This window comes from Scyliorhinus torazame, chromosome 3, assembly GCF_047496885.1.
Source record: "Scyliorhinus torazame isolate Kashiwa2021f chromosome 3, sScyTor2.1, whole genome shotgun sequence".
NCBI classification, from domain to species: Eukaryota; Metazoa; Chordata; class Chondrichthyes; order Carcharhiniformes; family Scyliorhinidae; genus Scyliorhinus; species Scyliorhinus torazame.
Window position 1 is genome coordinate 80,561,546 of NC_092709.1, and position 23,540 is coordinate 80,585,085.

A 23,540-nucleotide genomic window follows, 5' to 3' on the forward strand; every position below is an offset into this window, starting at 1 on the left:
CCTATTTCGGTAGGCAACATGGTTCACAGAACCTCAGAGGAGTCATAAACCATTGGGGAAGCCTCGTCTGCAGTCAGCAACGTTTTGGCAGATAAGTGCAGAAAGTGTCGACAACTTCACATGTCAAGTAATCCAGTATGATAAGCGAAGTATGATTTATCCCAGTGATTAATCATCGAGCTTTGTTTAGAAAAGGTAAGCAACTATTAAATTGACCAGTGTTGTGAAAGCATTCAGATGCAGTTGAGTGCTTTATGAGATGGATGCGGAGCTCTTCTCTTTCAAGATCATTGAAATTAAGATTTTCTTGCCCCTGTGGTTCAAATTTTCCTTTGATTGACAGTCCAGCCACCTGTTAAAACCTTTTGAAGTAGTGGAATATATGGCTATTTGTTAACCACTGTGAAATTGAATCCCATTATAAATGCCTGACTGAGCTCCAAACTCCACTAATGGATTTAGCTCAGTAGGATTGTTGACATGGCTGTCAAGGGGATTCTGAGCTTTGTACTAATTGACAGTTTTATGAGCGATTAATAGTATTAAAGTTTTTGAAGAGGTTTTTGAATGGCTGTTTGCTTGTTTTGTCAGCGTTATGACCACCTAAGAATATTAAGATTTCAAAGGAAATTTAAAGGGTTGTGTGTTTGATTGCCAGTTTTATGAGCTCCTAAGGGGATTAAAGTTTTTGAGGCATTTATTTTAATTGATGCTTGTTTATTTTGACAGTTTCATGAGCATCTCAAAGGCCGCCTAACGTTATTGTAAAGCTCATCAGTTCTTTCCACAGAGGATAGTGGGTGGGTGGAGACTGGGGCATGGAGAGGGCATTAGAGAATGAGGGGGCATGTGGCATGAGGTGGCATGAGGTGTGAGGGGGAATGGGGAGTATTGAGGGAACAGAGGTCTTTGGGGTGCGAGGAGGGTAAGATAATGATGGGTGATGGCTAGGGCACCTCATATTCATGTTCAGATCTGGCAAATTTCCCGGTGGATGGAGGTAGGCCTTCTAACTTGCCTACCTCATCAACCACCCAACTCTGTTCACCTGTGGCCTGCTTTGGAAGGCAGTGGCCCCACCACCTGTCTTTCCCGCTGCCCCACCATGAACTTGGTATGGCTGGACACTGCCAGATAGGAGGCAGGATCACAACATCGGGGTATGGGCAAACTCATGATTCCCACATCAAGAATAAAAATCAGGGCCATGGGGTTGTTAATAATGTGCAAAAAGAATATCGAAAGCTTTTGGCCATATATGGAACACTTAGACATAAAACACACTGGGCAGCAGTTACTCTGCAGGATCACTGACCGTGAATAATTTGTCTTTAAAAATAGTTTTAAAATATGCATGATATCCTCCACATTTATGATCTGACAGTACAATCTAAAAACAGTAACCAGTCAATATTTTACTTCCTTTTCTGGCACACAGCACAATGCCATTGGGTGAATTAAGTCTCCGCACCTTTAGGGGCCAAGCCATCACCTTGAGGGGCTAGGCCCGTGCCGGAGTGGTTTGCGCTCCACGGGCTGGTGGGAAAGGCCTTTGGTGCCACGCCAGCCGGGGCCGAAAGGTCTTCGCCGGGCGACAAGGGTCGGCGCATGCGCAGGAGCGTCAGCGGCTGCTGGCGTCATCCCCGCGCTTGAGCAGGGGTGGGGGTCTCTTCCGCCTCTGCCATAGTGAAGACCATGGCGAAGGCGGAAGAAAAAGAGTGCCCCCACGGCACAGGTCCGCCCGCGGATCGATGGGCCCTGATCGCGGGCCAGGCCACTGTGAAGGCACCCCCTGGGGCCAGATCGCCCCGCGCCCCCCCCCCAGGACCCCAGAGCCTGCCCGCGCCGCCTTGTCCCGCCGTTCAAAAGGTGGTTTAATCCACGCTGGCGGGACAGGCATTCCAGCAGCGGGACTTCGGCCCGTCGTGGGCCGGAGAATCGGCAGGGGTGGGCCCGCCGACCGGCGCGGTGCGATTCCCGCCCCCGCCGAATCTCTGGTGGCGGAGACTTCGGGACACGGCGGGGACGGGATTCACGCCAGCCCCCGGCGATTCTCCGACCCGGCATGGGGTCGGAGAACCCCGCCCCTGAGTTTCAGAAGGGAGTCAGACTTTCTGATATTCAATTTTTAGGGCCCACATTGGCTCCTGATTAGGCAATGCCTCAATTTTCAAATTCTCTATCCTTGGTTTCAAATCTCTCCCAATGACTGTAAACCACTCCAGGTGCATAACCCTCCAAGATATCTGTCCTCATCTAATTCTGGCCTCCTGAGCATCTCCGATTTAATCACTTCACCATTGATGGCTGCACCTTCAGTTGCCGAAACCTTTAGTTCGGGAATTCTCTTCCTAAATTCTCTGCACTCTCTCTCACTCTTTCTTCTTCTTTTAAGTTCGTCCTCCCTCTTTGACCCAGCTTCTGGGTTATCTCCTTATGTGACTTAGTGTCAAAATCTGTTTGATAGCAGTCCTGTGGAGCACGTTGGTGTTGGTGTTGTTCTGAGCACAGGATGTATCTATATAATGTTCCAAAAAACATCAGGGGAATAACTGCATAGAGGGAGTGAAACACCTTGAAATTTCAGGCCTGTGATTACTTTTCCCCGACATTGCGATAATATACGGTTACGTTTCCATGTTGAATTTCGTCAGGGAAAACATTCCTCCAAAAAGATTGAAATTAACTCTTTGATGTATTTTGAATCCCAGTTTAAACACAGTTCACTGTAACTCATTTCTTTTTCATAAAGCAGTTATACATTATCCAATGAGACTCACCTGTAGCAGTAAGTAACACACGCTCCCACTGACAGCAGACAGATTACCACTATTATGCAAACGGCTATAACCACATTACGCCTCTTCTCTTCCTCAACGCGATGGAGTTCCCACCATTGTAAGTCACTGTATTCACACCGTTCTCCCATGTAGCCTTTAAGACAGCTATTAAAATGAGATAAAAACTATTTATAACAGAGAATACGGAATATCTGCACCCCATGGTAAAAAATATAGTTCATATAAGATTAATGCAATGGAAATTAGTTTGCCTCATGCTTGGCTTCTGCCACAACCCCAAAATTAGAGGGACCAGTTCTGGTGCAGTTGAATAGCCTCTTCCTGATCTCCCTGGAAGTATGCAAAATGGCCAGTGTTCCCAACTTGAAACAGGTGTCAGGTCTCTTGATTATGCTGGACAGCGTCCTTAATGTTTGTTTAAGGACACTGGTGGGGGCGGCATGGTGGCACAGTGGTTAGCATTGCTGCCTACGGCGCTGAGGACCTGGGGACGATTCCGGCCCTGGGTCACTGTCCGTGTGGAGTTTGCACATTCCCTCCGAGTTTGCATGGGTTTCACCCCCACAACCCAAAGATGTCCAGGTTAGGTGGATTGGCCACGCCAAATGGGCCCTTAATTGGAAATAAAAATAATTGGGACTCTAAATGAAAAAAAAAAGGACACTGGTGTTCCTAGTTAAATTGAAAATGAGTCATTTAGCTCTTCCAGTTGTGCAGCAGCCTTACTAGCAGCTCTTAAAGGAGCCCAAAGGACAGGCCAGCCTTTATTTTACTAACTGAATATGGAGTGTGGAGGAGTAGAAATGACTGTTCTACCTCAGCTTGCAACCTTCCCATTGACCGGTCCCCTCTAGTGTTGCTGCAGATATCGCAGAGAGTCTGCCTCACCCCTGCCAGCAAGCAGCAACAAGGTCACCAACTGAGGTGACAGGCAGGTGGTTAAATACAGGCGAGGCCCATTGTTGAACTTGCAGGGGGCCCATGCCAGCATGGATAGGGATGCAGCAATTGCCTCTCTGGCTTGTCTTCCATTTCAGGCCCAATTCCTCCTTCCAGTCCCATTCATCCCACTGTTTCTCCAAAATCTATATCCAAGTCATCAACATGTTGGTACATGTTTGGAATGTACAATTTCTTTCATGTCATTTTTCATCCCCAAGTTGAAATATGTTGCTGACTGCCTACTGCCCAGCACCACCAACTGAATACCTGTCTATAATTCACTGACCATCCATTCTTACACAATGTACCGAATCTTACAATGGATCTCTGTATTTTAAAAAGTACATGTATGAATGGACTTAAGCATCAATATTAACAATATTGTTTTGCTTGGGGCGAAATTCTCCCCAAACGGCGTGATGTCCGCCGACTGGCGCCCAAAACGGCGCCAATCAGACGGGCATGGCGCCGCCCCAAAGGTGCAGAATGCTCCGCATCTTTGGGGGCCGAGCCCCAACATTGAGGGGCTAGGCCGGCGCCGGAGGGATTTCCACCCCGCCAGCTGGCGGAAACGGCCTTTGTTGCCCTGCCAGCTGGTGTGGAAATGACATGTCGGGGCGGCGCATGTGCGGGAGCGTCAGCGGCCGCTGACAGTTTCCCGCGCATGCGCAGTGGGGAGAGTCTCTTCCGCCTCCGCCATGGTGGAGACCGTTGCGGAGGCAGAAGGGAAAGAGTGCCCCCACGGCACAGGCCCGCCCGCGGATCGGTGGGCCCCGATCGCGGGCCAGGCCACCGTGGGGGCACCCCCCGGGGTCAGATAACCCCGCGCCCACCCCAGGACCCCGGAGCCCGCCCACGCCGCCTTGTCCCGCCGGTAAATAGGTACTCTAATTTATGCCGGCGGGACAGGCAATTTATCGGCGGGACTTTGGCCCATCCGGGCCGGAGAATCCAGCGGGGGGGCCTGCCAACCGGCGCGGCCCGATTCCCGCCCCCGCCGAATATCCGGTACCGGAGACTTCGGCAACCGGCGGGGGCGGGATTCACGGCGGCCAACGGCCATTCTCCGACCCGCTGGGGGGTCGGAGAATGACGCCCCATGTATTAGGATTCAGTAGTCACCCCCAGTCGTCCCCTGCGAGGCCACCATAACTCTGATAAAATGGGTGTGGTGTTCTGTAAGCTGGTTCCTACTTGTCCACCATGGGCGCGATTCAGTGGCCTTGTTGCACATGAGTGAGAGCGCGACGAAGCTGGTAAATAGCGGGAGGGGTCAAAACCTAGAACCCCACCGGGTGCCAAACCAAAAGCAATGCAACCGGCCCGCTCCCGTAGGCGAATTTGGGATCCCGCCATAGCGTGGTGAGAAACCAATAATCACCACTTCAGCCCTATTTCTACACAATTAATGGGAGCCAGCCCATATCCAAAGGCCTCCCGTGCTATAGCTGCCTTCCCAGCAAGTGGCCACGCTGGCAACAATTAATACTCCTTTTGAAAAACGTGAACCTGCCAGAAGGGCTGCTGCAGAGGCCCGAGGAGGTGAGTAGCCATCTTCGCTCACAGGCAATGGGCCCAAGGGCACTGGGCTTGCTGCCCCTGTGGACAGAAGGGGTTGGGGTGGGCCACCATGGGAGTTGAGGGTATCGGAGCTGGGGGGGGTCATATCAGAACTTGTAAGGGGGGGTGCTCTGCTGGGGGTGGGTTAACCGTGCACAGGTCCTCATGCCAACCTCTGGATCGTTGTATCCATTCCAGGGGCAACCCTAGTCCCTGCCTGTTTGCCCCATCAACTACCCGTAATTCCCATTGACCACGGAGGCCGCTAGCCATGCGGCTGAAGGCTATTGGTAATAGGGAAGTGGCAATTGTAGTCAAGTGAGCATTTCACACATCCCAAGTGGATCCTGTAGCTTCTATTATTTATTTATTTTTCAGAAGAGTTTTATTTTTTATAAATTTTAAATACCCAATTCTTTCTTTTTCCAATTAGGGGCCAATTTATCGTGAACAATTTACCTACCCTGCACATCTTTTTGGGTTGTGGGGGTGAGACCCACACAGACATGGGGCGAATGTGCAAAATCCACATGGACAGTGACCCAGAGCCAGGATGGGACCCGGGTCCTTGGTGGCGTGAGGCACCAGTGCTAACCACTGCGCCACCATGCTGCCCTTGTATCTTCTATTATAACGTACCCTTTTAAGAAGGCAGCAAGGACATCTGGCCAAAGGTAGCAGGCCTACTCTAAATATGCAGACCAGGATCCAATAATATCCAATCAGAATATGATCTGCAATATTAGTTGGGAATGGAAACCTCTGTTAATGCCAATGAGAAGAGGATCTGGGCCCGGAAGAGCTTCAAACATGGAAATAATGCTTGAATTTCCTGGCAGAATCAAGAGGAGCTGGACTGGTATGAATGACAATTGGACTGGATTTTGTGGAGACAATGATGATGAAATTGTCAGCGTTCGCTGTCATTACTCCACCGAAACTGACAGAAGCGGCAGGCATCTGCACATGCAAAGAATAATGTGCAAACCCACAATTGAGACATTGCAATCTGTAATCCTTTAGCCATCAGTGAATTGACAGAAACTTCTATTTTCATATTGTGAAAACCTGTGAAGTGGTGACCTCTTGTTGAATGTGGTGTAACTGGATTTATAATGGACACGATTCTCCCAAAAAATGACAAATACGTAATTTTGGTTGAGTTTGGCAGGGTGTTTCCCGAGAAATATGTTATTTTTAGGTGAGAGCCGGACCTGGATTCACCCACACTTAGTCGTTTGTTTGGGCCTTGGCAAGACTTTCCCCGATCCAGCCCACACTTACAAATGTTTTCATCATTGAGGGCTGAACTCGCTGGCGAGACCGGCTCCTCAGAGATCAGGCAACATTTTGAAAGGGTGCCCAAATCTCTAAGTGAGCTTGAGGGTCTCCCACAATCCCCACCCATGGACAATGCCACCCTCCTGCACACATGGGCCCCCCACCTCCCCTTTCAGGAATGCCCAATACCCCTCCTTCACCTCCCCGCTCTTCATACCTCCCTTCCATGGGCAGGGCTCCCCTCAGCCGCTATCTGACATGTGTCATTCTCCAGGGATACTGGTGTATACAAGTGTTCACTCCGTGAACCAAATCACATTGAATCACGTCAAAAAGCACAACTGGCTGATGTGAAGGGTATGAAACAGATAACCTCGAGGCACAGCATCTGAAACCCTAACTCATGATTGGTTTGGTGAATAGTAACAACTGGGCCATGCCCTAAATTAACTGACATTATGAAGCACATTCAGTCCCTGGCAACATGGAGGAAGCAACATGGAACCTTTTCTATTGCAAAGTGTCTGTAAGTACTTTGGAGTGTTTTGGAGGAGTTTTGGTGAGATTCTGCATTTGCTGCAGGGTATTGCCCCATTGTCAGAGAGAGGGCAAAGGATTTGGTGACTGTGTTCACAGAAAGGCTGCAGCAGCAACGCCCGGTTGCAGTTGCAGCGTCTCTAAGGTTCTGCAAAATGACAGCAAGATGAAGCAGGGAGCTATGGAGAGAAAAGGCTCTACGCGATGCCCTCTGCCAAGTTGGAGCTATACTTCTCTGTGCTCTTTGACCGGGACAGTCGGCATGGCCAGCAACGTTCTCCAGTGCTGCCCCATTCAAGTCCTCAGAGGAGTGTTCCACAGTAGAACTCCTCTGCAAGCCCATCCTTTAAAACAGCCTGGTGGGCCTATGTTGTGCCCAACTCCATACCAGCCTTTAATGTGCATGCATCTGAGCTGGTGGCAGAGTATTATATCTGTGCAGTGCTGTTGCTCCCGACAGCACGGTCTCAGGAGGATAATGTTGGTTTGAGGGATTGGGGAGGAGGTGGGCCATGATCACACCTTCAGCAGTTTCCTTGACATGTAAGCTAAGAGGATGAGAATGTGTCGGGAGTTGAGACGACCCATTAGGGAAGAGCATGCTGTCATCCCCAATGTTCTCAGCGACATTGAATACTGCGATCCACATCACAGTCAACGCCACCTCTGCCATAGGGATCAGGAGAGGTAGGTATCCATGACTCCCTGTCCCCTCTGCTCTACTCCCCTTCAATTGTGTGCCACCTTGTCCTATCGGATGGAAGGTTGATTGTTATTGATCATGTGGCACTGTGTTTGGGTGATATACCTGCCATAACTGAAGAGCTGGAGGTACGTGGATACAAGGAGAGGTGGATGTGAGTTTGGCAGCATTTATAGGTGTGTGAGGGTGAGGTGGAATATTTGGATATTTGGCATGAGTTCCATGGTGTGCTGCTGGGTGATTGTGTATGTGGTGCATTGAACAGTGTGAGGGTTTGTTGGTGTGCTGTGTAAGAAATGTTGTGTGAAAATGCATTAATTGACCTTAGCCACCTGTGTGAGGTCACTAAACCTCTTGTGGTACTCCTGCCAGTTTCTTGGGCCCAGACTCCAGATGTTGACCTTCCTGGTCACCTACTCCCACTCTCTTCTGAGGATGGTCCTGGAGAGTCCTCTAGCCCTTTGGCAGGCCATGGCCTGCCTCCTCCTGCCTGCCGGCATGGCGGCACAGTGGTTAGCACTGCTGCTTCACACTGCTAGGGACCAGGTTCGACTCCACTCTTGGGTGACTATCTGTGTGGAGCTTGCACATTCTCGCTTGACTGCGACGGTTTCCTCCGGGTACTCCGTTTCCTTCCACAGTCCAAAGATGTGCAAGTTAGGTGGACAGGCCATGCTAAATTGGCCCTTAGTGTCCAAAAGTTAGACGGGGTCACGGGAATAAGGCGGGAGTGTGGGCCTAGGTAGGGTGCTCTTTCCGGCGTTGGTGCAGGCTTGATGGGCCAAATGGCCTCCTTCTGCACTGTCGGGATCCTGTGATTCTAATGTCTTCAGCGTCACTTCCAGTCCTATGGATCTGTCTGTCTGCCTGAGTGCTCCATTTCCAAAGATTGACATTGCAGCAACATTTTTTGTGCAAGTGCCTTTAAAAGGCAGCCTGCATTTAACAAGAGCAGCTGCCTGTACCACATGGCCTGTGAACAGTGATGTGTTGGGTATGCCGGGTCTGCGAGGACTGCGTTTACTGCAGCAGTGAGAGAGACAGGCTTCCAACACTTGAAGAAATGCAACTCGATTTTATTGAACTCTTAACTATCATACATACTTTAACTGTGGGTTGACACTATGCTGACTTGACTGGAGACCTGAGGCTAACCTGACTAGACTATCTTACTACCACATGGTGTATGTTCTAGTTGCTGCTCACGGACTCTGACTGTCTCCGAGCCTGGATCCCAAGAGAGCGGGAAAACTAGTGCCCTCTGGCTTTATAGTGGTCGTGTCCTGTCTGGTGATTGGCTGCTGTGTTCTGTGTGTTCACTGGTCATCCTGTGTGCCTGTCTGTGCACCATCATATACCTGTGTGTATATTATAACAAACAGTACAGCCAGGGTCTCCTGTTGCATGAAGAACTCATTGGTAGTCAGCACCATAATCATTCAGATGAGATGAGTACATTTTGTATTGCCCCCCCTTGATCAGAATGGTGATAGCATGCTGCAAATTGGAACTCCCATACTTAAAAAATAATTTCTCGTCCAATATCTTTATTGAATATATATTTTAACTTCTATCTTAATCCAATTATGATTTATTTTGCTATTTAAAAAATGAAATTAAAACTGATGATCATCAGCGCATTTGACTTCCTGGCTTGCTGTTGGTAAGAATACCTCAATGTGATTGGCTGCTAGCCCTGCTGCTGATGTCACTACTGCACACCTGAAGGTCCCCTTGAATTAGCACCAAATTCAAATTGCCATTGGGATAGGGGAGATGTGCATCACAGAAATTGCTCAATCCTTGTGAGCAGCTCTCTTCAAGGCAGGTGGAGAGTATGTTTCTTCAGTGTTGACCTCTAAAATCCAAGCCATTACATGTTGCACAATGATTGTGCCTTTGGTGTTGACCGATATCATCCTGCTGTCTGAATGCTGAGTCACACGCACAAATGAACAGCTGCTGCTTCTTGCCCACTTTGGGTGGGCTGCTGATCAGCACAGGAATTAAAATCATCGAGGCTCATGTTGCAGAGGTCAGAGTGGCTCAGCAACATAGCCCACTCCCACCTTCCTGCCTGATTGCTGTTTCCCACTCTTGATTAAAATCATGGCTTTATTTGGCTCAATATCCAATTTAATCTTCTTACAGTTCCACGAAGCACCTTGGCATACGTTTCCATATTAAAGACGCTGTATAAGTACAATGGGCTGGATTCTCCGATTTTGAAGCTATGTCCGAAGCATGTGTCGAGTCTTACGACCAAAATGTAGGCGCCGCCCCGCACCGATGCTCCATCCAGGGGCTAGCAGCCGCGCCACGTGAAGCCCCAGGTTTTACTGCAAATACGGACGAGGCCGGCCGCTCGCGGATCCAGCCTGCCAGATTGTGCCGCCTTGTAATCCCCCTCACAACCCCCGGACCACCCCCTACCAGTCCCCCCAGCCCCCGTCGAAGCCCCCCTGCCAGCGGAACGGCTCCCCCCCCCCAACTGTGGTGGTGTTGGACAAAGTCCGCTACCGTCATGGTAGGTCTCTGAAAACTGTGAGCGCACACGTCCCACGCCGTCGGGAAGTCGGCCCATTGGGGGCGGAGCATCGGGGGAGGGCCTCAGGTGATGTCCTATTTTAATTGGACAATTTAGTCTGGTAGCTTTTGGCACAATATTAAATGTTAATATTGTTGCCATGATAATGTTCGTTTAGCACATTGAAAGAAAACCCGCTCATAGGAATCTGCATGCACCTCCTGTGAAGAGGGTACACAGCGATCTGCTCCCACATCAAACCACAGTACATCCTGTAGCAGGTTAACACAGTGGTTGGGAAAGAGATTGGCAGAACTCCCCCCAACAACCCTTAACTGACTCTTTCAGACGAATGATATAAACAACTACTTTTCAGCAAATTACACTTTGCCCTCTCCCCTTCCTGACTGGGCAGCGCTTCATTTTATTGAGACTCTGTCAGGCTCAGAGCCCAGTCACTTCAGACAAGACTGGCAGATGCTGTCTGACTTGCTGGGTAGTTCTAGAATTTTCTGTTTTCATTCCCAATCACTTCAGTTTGTGTCTCTGTGCCTTATTTTATACTAAATATTGTGATTTCTTCTAAAATACATTTCATGTGGCAACACTGCCCTCTAGTGCATTCTAGTTGTTTTTTACACGGGACTGGTCCAGATTCAACTCCAGGCTTTAGTGTTTTTCTCCTGCTTTTCCTGTAAATGTGTATGTGAACTATCAAGAAACGTAAAGTAATAATGAGTGTAAACTGGCCAATATTAATTTGATAATCACTCAGCTCTACGGCTAAATCCGCATTGCCCGTTTGACACTAACATCCAAAATGAACATCACCCACAATCAGACTGTTGTTCAAACTTGGGGCTGAATTTTCATTTTGGAGCTGAGAAAAAGGAAGTGGGATTGTTCCTGGGTCCTTGAAGGTGGGGTGAGGTGCAATAGAGTTGGTGGTTCAGCAGGGGGGGGGGCAGTCATTCATTGGAATTGTAACCAGGCCACCATCCTCATTGGCATGGAGATGGGTCCCTTGTCCGATGAAGGGCATCAGTCAGGCTTGTGAACCTGGCTGGGCCAATCCTCCAGCTTGGAGGAGTGGCAGGCTGCAGTACAGGGTACATAACTGAGAGGGCGCTACAATATGAAGGTGCACTCATGCACATTTTCAAAAATTGAACTAAAAGAATAGAAAACGCAGCTAAGCCACCACAATAGATGGAAAGGGATGTGGAGTTGGTTGTAGTGGTGGGGAGGGTTGGGAGTGATGTGGTGTGGAAGGGTGTGTGGAAATCACTCTACAGCACAGTCATTGGCTGCACGAACATTCAGGTGGTCAGTTAACTGCCTTTACCTGTTGCTAACCAGTGTGTTAATGAGCCTAATTGACTGCTTACGTTGATGGTGCAAGTAGCCTTACTCGGCTGTCTATATTTTTTGCTTTCTTGTTTGTTGCAAGGAGCATTTTCTAAAAATCCATGATACTTTCATAACATAATGAAACAATTGGGAAATTGTACTTTGCTAATCCCATACAATTTTATTAACACAATTTAGAAAAATCTTTATTGTCACAAGTAGGCTTACATTAACACTGCAATGAAGTTACGGTGAAAAGCCCCTAGTCGCCACATTCCGGCACCTGTTTGGGTATACAGAGGGAGAATTCAGAGTGTCCAAATTACCTAACAACTGTCTTTCAGGACTTGTGGGGGGGGAATCCGGAGCACCCGGAGGAAACGCACGCAGACACGGGGGGAACGTGCAGACTCCGCACAGACAGTGACCCAAGACGGGAATCGAACCTGGAAACTGGCACTGTGAAACGACAGTGCTAGGCACTGTGCTACCGTGCCGCCCATACTGAAGGTGAGTGCAGTGGCGCAGTGCTTAATTAGCACTGCTGCCTCACAGCGCCAGGAACCCAGGTTTGATTCTGGACTTGGATGACTGTCTGTGTGGAGTTTGCACTTTCTCCCCGTGTCTGCGTGGGTTTCCTCCGGGTGCTCCGGTTTCCTCCCACAGTCCAAAAATGTGCAGGGTAGGTGGATTGGCAAAGCTAAATTGCTCCTTAGTGTCCAAAGATATTCAGGTTACGTGACGTTATGTGGATAGGACAGGAGGGTGGGCCTAGGTGGGGCGCTCTTTCAGCCATTCATGCAGACTCGATGGGCCGAATGGTCTCCTTCTGCACTGGAGGGATTGTAACATGGTTTTATCGCCAAAAAAATTAAGTATTTTAAATAAACGTGTGAAGTTACAGTTATCTATGAGTACTTGATTTCAAAATCACTGAAACAGACTTCAATAAATGATACGATTTAATTATCCCGAAGACTATTGCTTGCCCGGTTTCAGGATTATAGAATTTACAGTGCAGTAGGAGGCCATTCGGTCCATTGAGTCTGCACCGGCCCTTGGAAAGAGCACCCTACTTACGCCCACCCCCCCATCCTATCCCGCATAACCCAGTAACCCCATTAAACCTTTTTCTGGACACTAAGGGCAATTTAGCATGGCCAATCCACCTAACCTGTACATCTTTGGATTGTGGGAAGAAACCGGAGCACCCGGAGGAAAACCCACACAGACACGGGGAGAACATGTAGACTCCGCACAGACAGTGACCCAAGCCGGGAATCGAATCTGGAACCATGGAGCTGTGAAGCAACTGTGCTAACCACTGTGCTACCGTGCTGCCCCTCTCCTCTGGGCTGGAGAGGAACCTGGGGTGGGAGGGGAAGGATCCAGTTGTTGTGCTCCATGTGGGAGCCAACAACTCAGGCAGAACTATGAAATAGGTAGTGCTGATGGAGAATGGGCAACTCAGGGCTAAATTACAAAGCAGTACCACCATGAATCCCTGGTTTACTACCTGAATGGGTCTAGGGTAAGTAAGGTCAGACAGTGTTCACATGAGGGGAGATTTAGAAAGTTAGTGCACGCCAATAGTGCAGGGCAACAATACAGAGAATGCTAACAAGGTGTGATAAGGGACAGAACATCCAAATGCAAGTGTGCACCAGTAAATAGGGTCAGAGTGTGGAAATATGGTAAAAAGGCAGAATTCAATGCTCTTCATCTGAATGCATGCAGCATTCATAGCAACGTTTTTGAACTGATAGCACAAATTGAAATCAATGGGTATGATATGACAGAGACATGGTCACAAGATAACCAAGGCTGGAAACTGAATATTAACGGGTATTTCAAAAGCAAAATACTGCAGATGCTGGAAATCTGAAATAAGAACAGAAAATGCTGGAAATGCACAGCAAGTCAGACAGCATCCCTGATGGCAAAGGAAAAATAGCACCTTTCACAAGCTTAGATGGTCCCGAAATGTTCAACAAACATAGTTAATATTTCCGATCGATTACCCTGCATCAGAATGCCTGACATGCTGAGCATTTACTGTTTTTATTCAAGGGTGTTTGACATTTTGGTAAGTTAGGAAGAAAGGAAAAGGAGGTTCATTAATAAAGCATGAGATTAGTATAGTCGTGAGAAATGATCTTGACTCAGAGGGTCATGATGTGGAATTAGTTTGGTGATAGGACATAGCAAGGGAAAGAAATTACCGGTGCGAGTAGTTTATAGGCCCTCGGATAGTGATGAAACTGGACGGTAGAGTATGAATCAAGAATATTGGAGGCTTGTAAGAAATGTACTGCAAAATTGGTGGGCAATTTTAAACCTCTTATATATGGACCTTATCAAATTGGCAAAGGTAGCCTTGAGGATGAGTTCATAGGGTGTATTCAGTAATGTTCCTTTCCAGTTAAACCCCAGCGGTGGCTGAATGAGGTCCCGAAGTGGACACCGATTGCCTACTTAGGAACTCCATTGGCCCGCTGGCAGGCAGGTCACCTGACACCACTCCCATCACTGGTGAAATTGCAGTAGGGGCAGGGCTGGGTGGGCAGACCGCCTGTTGAATTTTATGTTCCTCCCCCTACTTACAAACCTATCAGTCGGAGAGCATAAAATCTAACCGGGGAGGATTTGCGTTGTGGGCTTACATTAGCACTGCAATGAAGTTACGGTGAAAAGCCCCTAGTCGCCACATTCCGGCACCTGTTTGGGTATACAGAGGGAGAATTCAGAATGTCCAAATTACCTAACAACCGTCTTTCAGGACTTGTGGGGGGGAACCTCGCTATCAGTCCGCCTGCTCAAAATGGCGGCCCAATAGTGTGATAAGGAAAGAAACCCCTTGCACTCCCCACCATGCATAAATTGGCATGGCAAGGGAGAGGAAATCACTTTTGGGCGTCACTCCCAGTGGCACTGCAAACCAGAAGCGATTCAGCTCCAGTGGGAGGACATAGTCGCCCAAATGGAGAATCCTGCCCATGATTTGTTTCTTTGCCATTCTTCAGTGTGTGACTACTTCAAAAAATATTTTGCAGTTTATGCTTGAAAATAAAGTGCAAATCGCTGACTTCACTTACTTGCACGCAAACACGGTTATCTCGGGGATATGGAAACAAACCCCTCCATTCAGACAGAAGCCTCTATGCGAAACCGGGCAAGTCACAATGTGATTACTTTTCTTGTTTGTGGTCGTTTCAAAGGTAGTGCTCCTGACAGTTGTCTCTATTGAACCATCAGTGGGCAAGGCTGAGCTGGTCACACCTGAAAGAATTATAGATATTTTATATTTTGCTCAATCTGTACTGCAGAACTTATGATTGCTGGAATAAATGTTGCACTTGTGGGTGGAATTCTCCCTGACTTCCCGCTGCGGGTTTGGTGGTTGGCGGGAGCCAAAAAGTCGGAAACCCCACCGATGTAAAATCCGGTTGCAATTCTCCCATTGGTGGGTTAGTGCTGGTCGCTCATCCCACTGGTAGGTGGCAAAACACCATTTGCATTCATTTGCATCTTATGCATCTTATGAATGCTCACTGTAACAGTTGCCCGCCAGCATCCCGAAAAGCCTTTCCATCTTGTGTCATGCCACCGGGAATTGAAGGTAGCGTCAAACCCGATTGCTAATGAGTGACGTGCACAAGGCAGTCCTCAGTTCACCAGAGACTTTGGGGTGGGTGCAATAACTTTCTGCCATAGTGCTGCCCTGTGCTGCTCCTGAAATTCACCTCTCTGCCAGGACACACTGGTTGCTGCTTCCATCTCCATGTCAAACTGATCTTCATGGACAGCACCATGCTACCGGACCCCTGTACCCTCCTGTGTCACCGGGTGGCGTCAGTACTGTGCCTGGGGTTGGGGGATATAGGAGGCTTCTTGTCCCAGGTGCCACACTGCAGTGTTTCTATGGACAGGACTGTGTTGAGGGACTCATGCAGCCACCGTAACAAAAGTCTGCAGATCAACCAGGGGGTGGAGTTCAGGTTGAGGCGGGGGGGGGGGGGGGGGGGGGTGAGGGGGGGTGGCCTAATGAAGACAAGGGGGGCAATGTGGAAGGCAGCTGAGACCTACACAAGGTGGGGGGGGGGGTGGCGTTGATATGGCAGGGGCTCACAATGGCATGCGGAGGGGCAAAGAGGTGGATGGAGAAGCGGAACAATGGAAGGCAGGGGGAAGACTGAGGGGAGGGAATCTGGACCGCGACAAAGTTGCAAGAAAAACTTAGGGATCAAAGGGATACCTCATCTGGAAGGGGATGGGTGAAGACTCCAGATGCCCGGGGAGAGGGTTTGCTGAAGCAAGTGGCAGACTTCTTCTTGAGGCTGCTAGCCTTTTCCCTCGGGGTTGCTGACATCCTGCGCTGTCTGGTGAAGACAGGTGGGCTGGAGAAAGTGATAGGAGTGTGCTGGATTGGTATTTAAACATGGTGCCGAGACCTTCAAACCCATCAGCTGAGGGCGGGTGAATCAGCTGCCGCTGTGCAGGAGGGTCGGAGGGGAACTCGCTTGTGCATAATTCATGAGATTCCAAGCACTCAATCTGGCATTGGACCCTGCTATTCTGGCCAGCAGGACAAGGAGCCACCCACCACCGCACTTAGTCTCAAAAATGAGAATTTCGCCCTATGTTTTTAATATTTCATTCTGGGAACATGAGGGTCATTGGTGAGGTTGACTTGTATTGCCCATCCCTGGTTATCCTTAAGAAGGCGAGGATGAGCCAACTGCTTAATCCATGCAGTGAAGGAGTTCCCACAATTCTGTTAGCTATGGAGTTCCAGGATTTTGACCCAGTGACCGCCAAGTAACAGCAGGTGATCATGTCCAAACAGGAATGGCAATGTGATTTTGGGAGGTGGTATTCCCAAGCACCTACTGATATTGGCCTATTGGTGGTGGAGGTCGAAGGCGTGTGAGTTGAAGTACCCTGATCAACTGAACAGGCAGTAGAATGAATAATCTTATCCTTACAGCAAATTTAAGCTTTTGAAAAACATTAACAAGGAATTTTTTAAAAATCCATTCCCTTCCCTGTAGTAAGGAGGAACTATTAAAGCTTACAATCCCCGGGAATTCCTCAAAGCACCTTGGGCTGGTGAAGCAGCAGTGGGCTGTTACCTCCAGGAAGTGTGGCAGAGATCTCAATTAGGCACATGACTGGAGTATCTGTAGAACTGCCAGCAAAGGCACAGCAGTACAGCAGGAGCAGCTGTAATGAAATTCCTGACCCATATGTTTTCCCACAAGTAAAAGCTTAGACTATGAAAATCATCAGGAGTTGTTGCTTTATGCTCAGATCTTCTTCTTTGTTAAAATAACTGAACGGTGGAAAATATACAACCAATATTTCTCCTCCCAATCTTGCAACCCAGTGGAACTGACATTTGTGCCTTGGGCTTTATCAGGAAGAATTTCCTTGAAGTATAACGCTTTCTTTTTGAAAACGATCTTAATGAATGGCAATAATTTTATTTACCATCCCACACTATTGACTGAGCCAATGAGTGAAACTTTTAAATGTTGTGATCATTAATCTGCTGATAAACTCACATACACCCACCCGTAAGTATAAACTCCATCATCCTTAAAGAACATAACAGACTCATGAAGCTTGTGTACTTACCTCTACAGCTATAACCTGTTCCCAAAAGTCCTTTGTTACATGTACAGGTGTAGTTGCCATCCGTGTTTTCGCATACAGCATTTTTATCACAATTATGTTTCCCAGTTTGGCATTCATCAATATCTGCAAAGCCAACAATGGATATCACATGCTGGAATGAACCAGAAAACTAGTGACTAATTTCACCTTTATGTAAGTCACTTATTCAATAGTCTCTGGGCACGATCTACCAGCGACACTGCGCCTGAAAAGCAGCGTGCTGTGGTGCAACGTGGCCGGTAAATTTACCCGGCTCGCGACACTAGCGAGATTGCATTCGATCTCACGAGTGTGAGGTGTGAAGCCAGCCCATTTTGGGGGGAATCACTTTTTGGCAATTCTGCATATTACAGTAGCTAGTCTCGCTCTAATACGCAGTTCCGCTAGGCACCCAAGACACTGTGATCTATCCCCTTCACCTTGGAGACTTCAGGTGAGTGCTGTTCAATGCTGATCTCCGAAGGAATGGCATTTGGGAGGTCTCCCAGGGGATCGGAGGCCCCCAGGTGCTTGCCCAGCATGGCACCCTGGCAGTGCCACCTGTGTGTCAACCTGGCACTGCCAAGGTGCCCAGGTGGGGCTGGCAGGAGTGGTGCCAAGCTGGCATTTTCTGCGCGGCAGTGATCAGGAGGGGGGGGGGTGCACTGTGCGGGTGTGGGGGGGCAGTGCTTGGGGCCCCCTTATAGTGAGTTGGGGCTCGGAGGGGTTTGAGGGTCGCGTCGGGAGCTCAAGTTTTCGGGACGCTCCTCAATGCAGGAAACGGGGCTCAGTGCGACCTTAGCCACACGTTCCACACTGAGGTCCCGCACCTAACCAGATGGGTGTTAGATAGCGAGGTATTGCTCGGCGCTGCGAGCTAAACGTGCACGCTATGGGACTCTGTTCCCATTTGGTTAGATCGGGCCCTCCATGTGAGATGGATAGCTGTCACGGTGCATACAATGCTTGCGAACCCACAAGTGCCAAAATAGAGGTCATAAAATTCTAAGATGCAAGCGATAAAGTAGAAGATAAACTCTTCGACAAAAATGTCAAGAGGATGGGGATCGGTGTCGCACATCACAAGATTACCACTGTCAAAGGAAATTAGTACAACACAAGGTACAACAGCCCTCCTCACCATAACAGAGGAGTCCATCACCACTATAGCCAGGGTGGCATTTGCAGACATAACTGCCCTCTGTGTTAATGCAGTCTGTCACATGTCCATTGCAAAGGGCATAACCGGTGGTGCATTCATCAATATCTGCAAAGAATAAAATGTATAACTGACTGGTGGCACCTTTTTAAATGAATCTCGCGAACATATGAATTCCTGGACAAATAAAGATCAAGTTCCAGCATAAAAGCCATCACATTCCGCCTCCCTACAGTCAAGAAGGGTGATTTCAGACTCGAAACATTAACTATGTTTCTCTCTCCACAGATGCTGCCAGAGTTTGTCCATCAGGTCCAGCACTTTCTGATTTTATTTCAAGTTCCAGCCAGTTTGCCGACTACAGTACTAATTATCACACGACACAGCGATAATGACATTGTTGTCCATTCTTAACACTCAATCTTTATCCATTCAACAGACCCAAAAATAAAACAAAGAAAAGGGGCGGGGTTCTCCATCCCGCCATTCCCTTTTTTTGTGGTGCGGCCTGCCCCTGTCGGCAGTGGGATCCTCCATTTTGTCAGCCTGCCAATGGCGTTTCCCATTGTGGCCACCCTATGCCATCGGGAAATCCACGACGTGAGTGCGCTGTCGGCGAAGCAGAGGATCCTGCTGACGGAGAATCCCGCCAAGGTCTGTGGCGGAACTCGTTGGGAACCTCAGATCTACATCTACCCTAGTCTGCTGATATATGTGTACAAAGTAAAAAGAGAATGGCTGAAATTGGTGAAAGCACAAACAACAGATTGTCTAAGAACTTATTCAATAATTTGAAGCTGAACTCTAATGTTAGCAGAGATCTGATTATTCCATCTGTCTTCGTCAGACATTAAAAATATAACTAACCTTGGGTGCCAGAAAACAGATTACTTGACATGCCTGGCCAAAGGATAGTGCCAAGTTGGCAATATATATCGAGTATGCAGATTTCAACCAGGAGTGTAACTGGGACATGGCTGTTGCTGTTTGGAAATCATTTGAAAACTTACTGATGGAATAAAACTAGTTCATCAATCAACGTATTACAGAAGTAAAATGTTAAACATGGTTGTATTCCCATCCCCACTTCAAAAGGAATCTTTCACTGAGAATTAAGAAAATGAAAAAACAAGGCGAATTTGATGCCTTTATTACCATCGCAAACTTGGCCAGAGCCAGTAAATCCTTCCAAACACTGGCATCTAGCAACTCCTTCTGAAGCAACACATTGAGCATTGAAGTCACATTCCAGGGTTCCACAGTCATCCTGATCTTGATAAAGAAAGTCAAACAGAATTATCAGAAATAATCAATGAATAATCCACATTTAAAAGTATTCAGATTGTCTTTGCCCCTCAGTGCTACACTGGGTTACGTGGAAACTTTGAAAAACTTAGCCTCAAAAGGAAGGGACAAAGAGGGCATCTAAAAAACACTATTAACAATCTCAAGTGGAATGAAACAAGTTGATCTGGAGCACAATTTCGAGTTAGATCATGACTTGGAGAAGGACAAGTGCCAAAGGCAAACTCAGGACAGAGAGTCTAAATAAAGCACTTCATGCAAGGCAGAAAACTACTCTGTTTATGATTATGAGAAAAAAAGCACTTGCATTTTTAAAACACTTTATTATGCCATTAGAATGTCCCAAAATTCTCAGGGTGGCACGGTGGCGCAGTGGTTAGCGCTGCTGACTCACAGCGCCGAGGACCCAGGGTCGATCCCAGCCCCAGGTCGCTGTCCGTGTGGAGTTTGCACATTCTCCCCGTGTCTGCGTGGGCCTCACCCCCACAACCCAAAGATGTGCAGAGTAGGTGAATTGGCCACGCTAAATTGCCCCTTAATTGGAAAAAAAAGAATTGGGTACTCTAAATTTATTTAAAGAAAAGAATGTCCCCAAATTCTTAATAACCAATGGATTAATTTTGAAATAGATTGAATGTTGCTCTGCAGGTACACTTCAACCAATTACAGAAGTGAACCAAGTTTTTTTTGGTGATGTTATTAAGGGAAGATTGTTCTTTGAATGTTGCTATGAGATCTTTTATGTCCAGCTGACTGAGCAGAAAAAGCCTTGCTATAATGCTTCATGTGAACAATGAATCTCCGACATGACCATTCTGTCAGTAATGTACTCAGTGTCTGAGTATAGGTTACAAGCTGAAGTAAGGCTTGATTTCTTCTGCCAATGTTTGGGACATCTGCTCAGGATTGGAGAGGATCTTTCAGTGAGAGTATCTATAGAATTCCTACATTGCAGAAGGAGGCCATTCGGCCCATCAAGTTTGCACCGACCTTCTGAAAGAGCACTCTACCTAGGCCCACTCCCTCCCACCAATCCCCCAAATCCCATCTAACCGGCACATGTTTCGACACTAAGGGGCAATTTAGCATAGCCAATCCACCTAACCTGCATATCTTTGGACTGTGGGAGGAAACCGGAGCAGCCGGAGGAAATCCACGCAGACACGGGGAGAATGTGCAAACTCCACATAGACAGTCACCCAAGGCAGGAACTGAACCCTGGTCCCTGCCATTGTGAGGCAGCAGTGCTAGCCACTGCTAACCACCATGCCAGTTGTCGAGGTCCATTTAGATACTAACATTATAGATAGAGCTATGAAAGAGCTTCTGCATAGACAGTATGAGAACCTCGACACCAAATTAAGAAGCAGAACCTCAAAGGTAATAATCACTGGATTATTCCTGAACGGCAAATAAGATTAGAGAAATGAATGCACGGCTTAAAAACTGGCGTAGGAGAAGTGGGTCCCAGTTCCTGGGGCACTCGCACCAAAACTGGGCGAAGTTGGATTTGTACCATTGGAATGGGCCACACTTGAACCATGCTGGGACCAATGGTCTGGCGAGCCACATAACTAAGGAAGTAGAAAGGGTTCTCAGCTAAATAGTGGAGCAAGGGATCAATAGAGAGATATTGCACAACAGCAAGTCTAGTGTAGCATGATCTTTGGTTGGCTCCAGAATGTGCTGTTCTAAGAAACTATCCTTAAGAACTCTTCATCCAGACTACCTTTTATCTAAATAGTGTGAGATTCAGATCTCTGAGATTCAGAGGGATCTGAGTGGGCCTAGTGCATGTATTGCAAAAGATTAGTCTGCAAGTACAGTGAGTAATTAGGAAAGCTAATAGAATGTTATCATTTATTGCAAGGGGAATTGAATATAAAAGTAGGGTGGCTATGCTTCAGTGTACAGTCTTGGTCTCCTTATTTAAGGAAACATGTAAATGCATTAGAAGCAGTTCAAAAAACAAAAGAACAAAGAACAGGATCAGACCCTTCAACCCTCCAACTTGCGCCGACCATGCTACCCGTCGAACCTAAAACCTTATACACTTCCAGGGTCCGTATCCATCTAGTCCCATCCTATTCATGTATTTGTCAAGATGCCCCTTAAAGGTCACGATCGTATCTGCTTCTACCACCTCTTCCGGAAGAGAGTACCAGGCATCCACTTCCCTCTCTGTAAAAAACTTGCCATAAAATCGCCATTGTCCCAGATGACCATAGACTGCTTTCACCTTTGAGAGGGAGAGCTGATGGTGGTGATTTGACCTGAGGATCACTACACAGGGAATGTTTACTAGGCAAATACCAGAAATGGACAGGTTGTCTTATGAGGACAGGTTAGACTTGTATCCACTGAAGTTCAGAAGAGTAAGAGGCAACTTTATTTAAACTTTTAAGACCCTGAGGGGTATTAACTGGTAGATTTAAGCGAATGTAGAGGCAGCACGGTGGCGCAGTGGTTAGCACTGGGACTGTGGAGCTGAGGACCCAGGTTCGAACACCGGCCCTGGGTCACTATCCATGTGGAGTTTGCACATTCTCCCCGTGCCTGCATTGCTTTCACCCCCACAACCCAAAAGGTGTGCAGATTAGGTGGATTGCCATGCTAAATTGCCCCTTAATTGGAAAAAAAAATAATTGGGTACTCTAAATTTATTTTAAAAAAAGATTTAAGCGAATGTTTCCTCTTGTGGGAGAATCTAGAACTAAGGGTGACTGTTTAAAAACAACGGGTCAGGGCAGCGTAGTGGTAGCACTGCAGTCTCACGGCGCCGAGGTCCCAGGTTCGGCCCTGGCTCTGGGTCACTGTCCATGTGGAGTTTGCACATTCTCCCCGTGTTTGCGTGGATTTCCTCCGGCTGCTCCGGTTTCCTCCCACAGTCCAAAGATATGCAGGTTAGGTGGATTGGCTATGCTAAATTGCCCCTTAATTGGAAAAAAAATTAATTGGGTACTCTAAATTTATTTAAAAATAAATAAATAAAAACAAGGGGTCACCCATTTAAGACGTGGATAAGGAGAAAAGTTTTCTCCCAGAGGGTAGTGAGCCTTTGGAATTCCCTTCCTCAAAAGTCGGAAGTCGAGTCTGGAAATTTTGCAGACAGATAGATTGATTCTTGATAAAGGAAGAAGTGAAAGGTTATCGGGAGTATGGTGGGAGGTTACAATCAGATCAGCCATGATATTAATGGATGAACTGGCCGAAAGGCCTACCTACTCCTGTTCTAAATCCGTATGGTGGTATGTTTGCATTGAATCCACAATCAAATGCAAAACGCCACCATCTCGGACAAGATTTCTTGAATTTTTGAAAACCAGCCAGATGTTCTCATTTTGAGGCTGGGGAGGGTAAACTTTAGCGTTCAATGGAAGGATAGGTTAGATGGCCTGAATGGTCTCTCTTGTCTACTCTTATTTTTGATATCTTCATATTCCATTATTAATAATTTATAATTACAAAAGTTTACTATAATTTTCTGATACACGCATGGGATTCATTTAAAATTTTTACTTTGGAATATAGTCCAGTTTTAAATAAGTTGCTTTATAATTCAAGTGACAAATTAAATTACATGTCTGGGTAAAAAAAAGAGAATCATCTCCTATCTAGCAAAAAAATCTTTTATTCCAGCACATTTTGTTGAGCATTTTAGAACATCAGTGATGTTCTTCGCCAGTTCGATAGTGGTGTCAAACAAATCAAGGCTTTTGG

The 23,540-nt window shown here is 47.4% G+C and overlaps 1 protein-coding gene across 6 annotated transcripts in view; it reads right to left on the reverse strand.

The window, feature by feature from the left end:
- Positions 1-23,540, reverse strand: part of egf (epidermal growth factor) — a 207,226-nt gene that overhangs the window by 31,366 nt on the left and 152,320 nt on the right. For all 6 annotated transcript variants that reach the window (XM_072495907.1, XM_072495908.1, XM_072495903.1 and 3 more), the window contains 5 exons: positions 19,671-19,787; positions 18,498-18,623; positions 17,339-17,461; positions 14,797-14,980; positions 2,781-2,945 (listed from right to left, as the gene is read on the reverse strand). In XM_072495907.1, the coding sequence (XP_072352008.1) occupies positions 2,781-2,945; positions 14,797-14,980; positions 17,339-17,461; positions 18,498-18,623; positions 19,671-19,787 (715 nt within the window). The remainder of the gene's footprint in view (positions 1-2,780; positions 2,946-14,796; positions 14,981-17,338; positions 17,462-18,497; positions 18,624-19,670; positions 19,788-23,540) is intronic.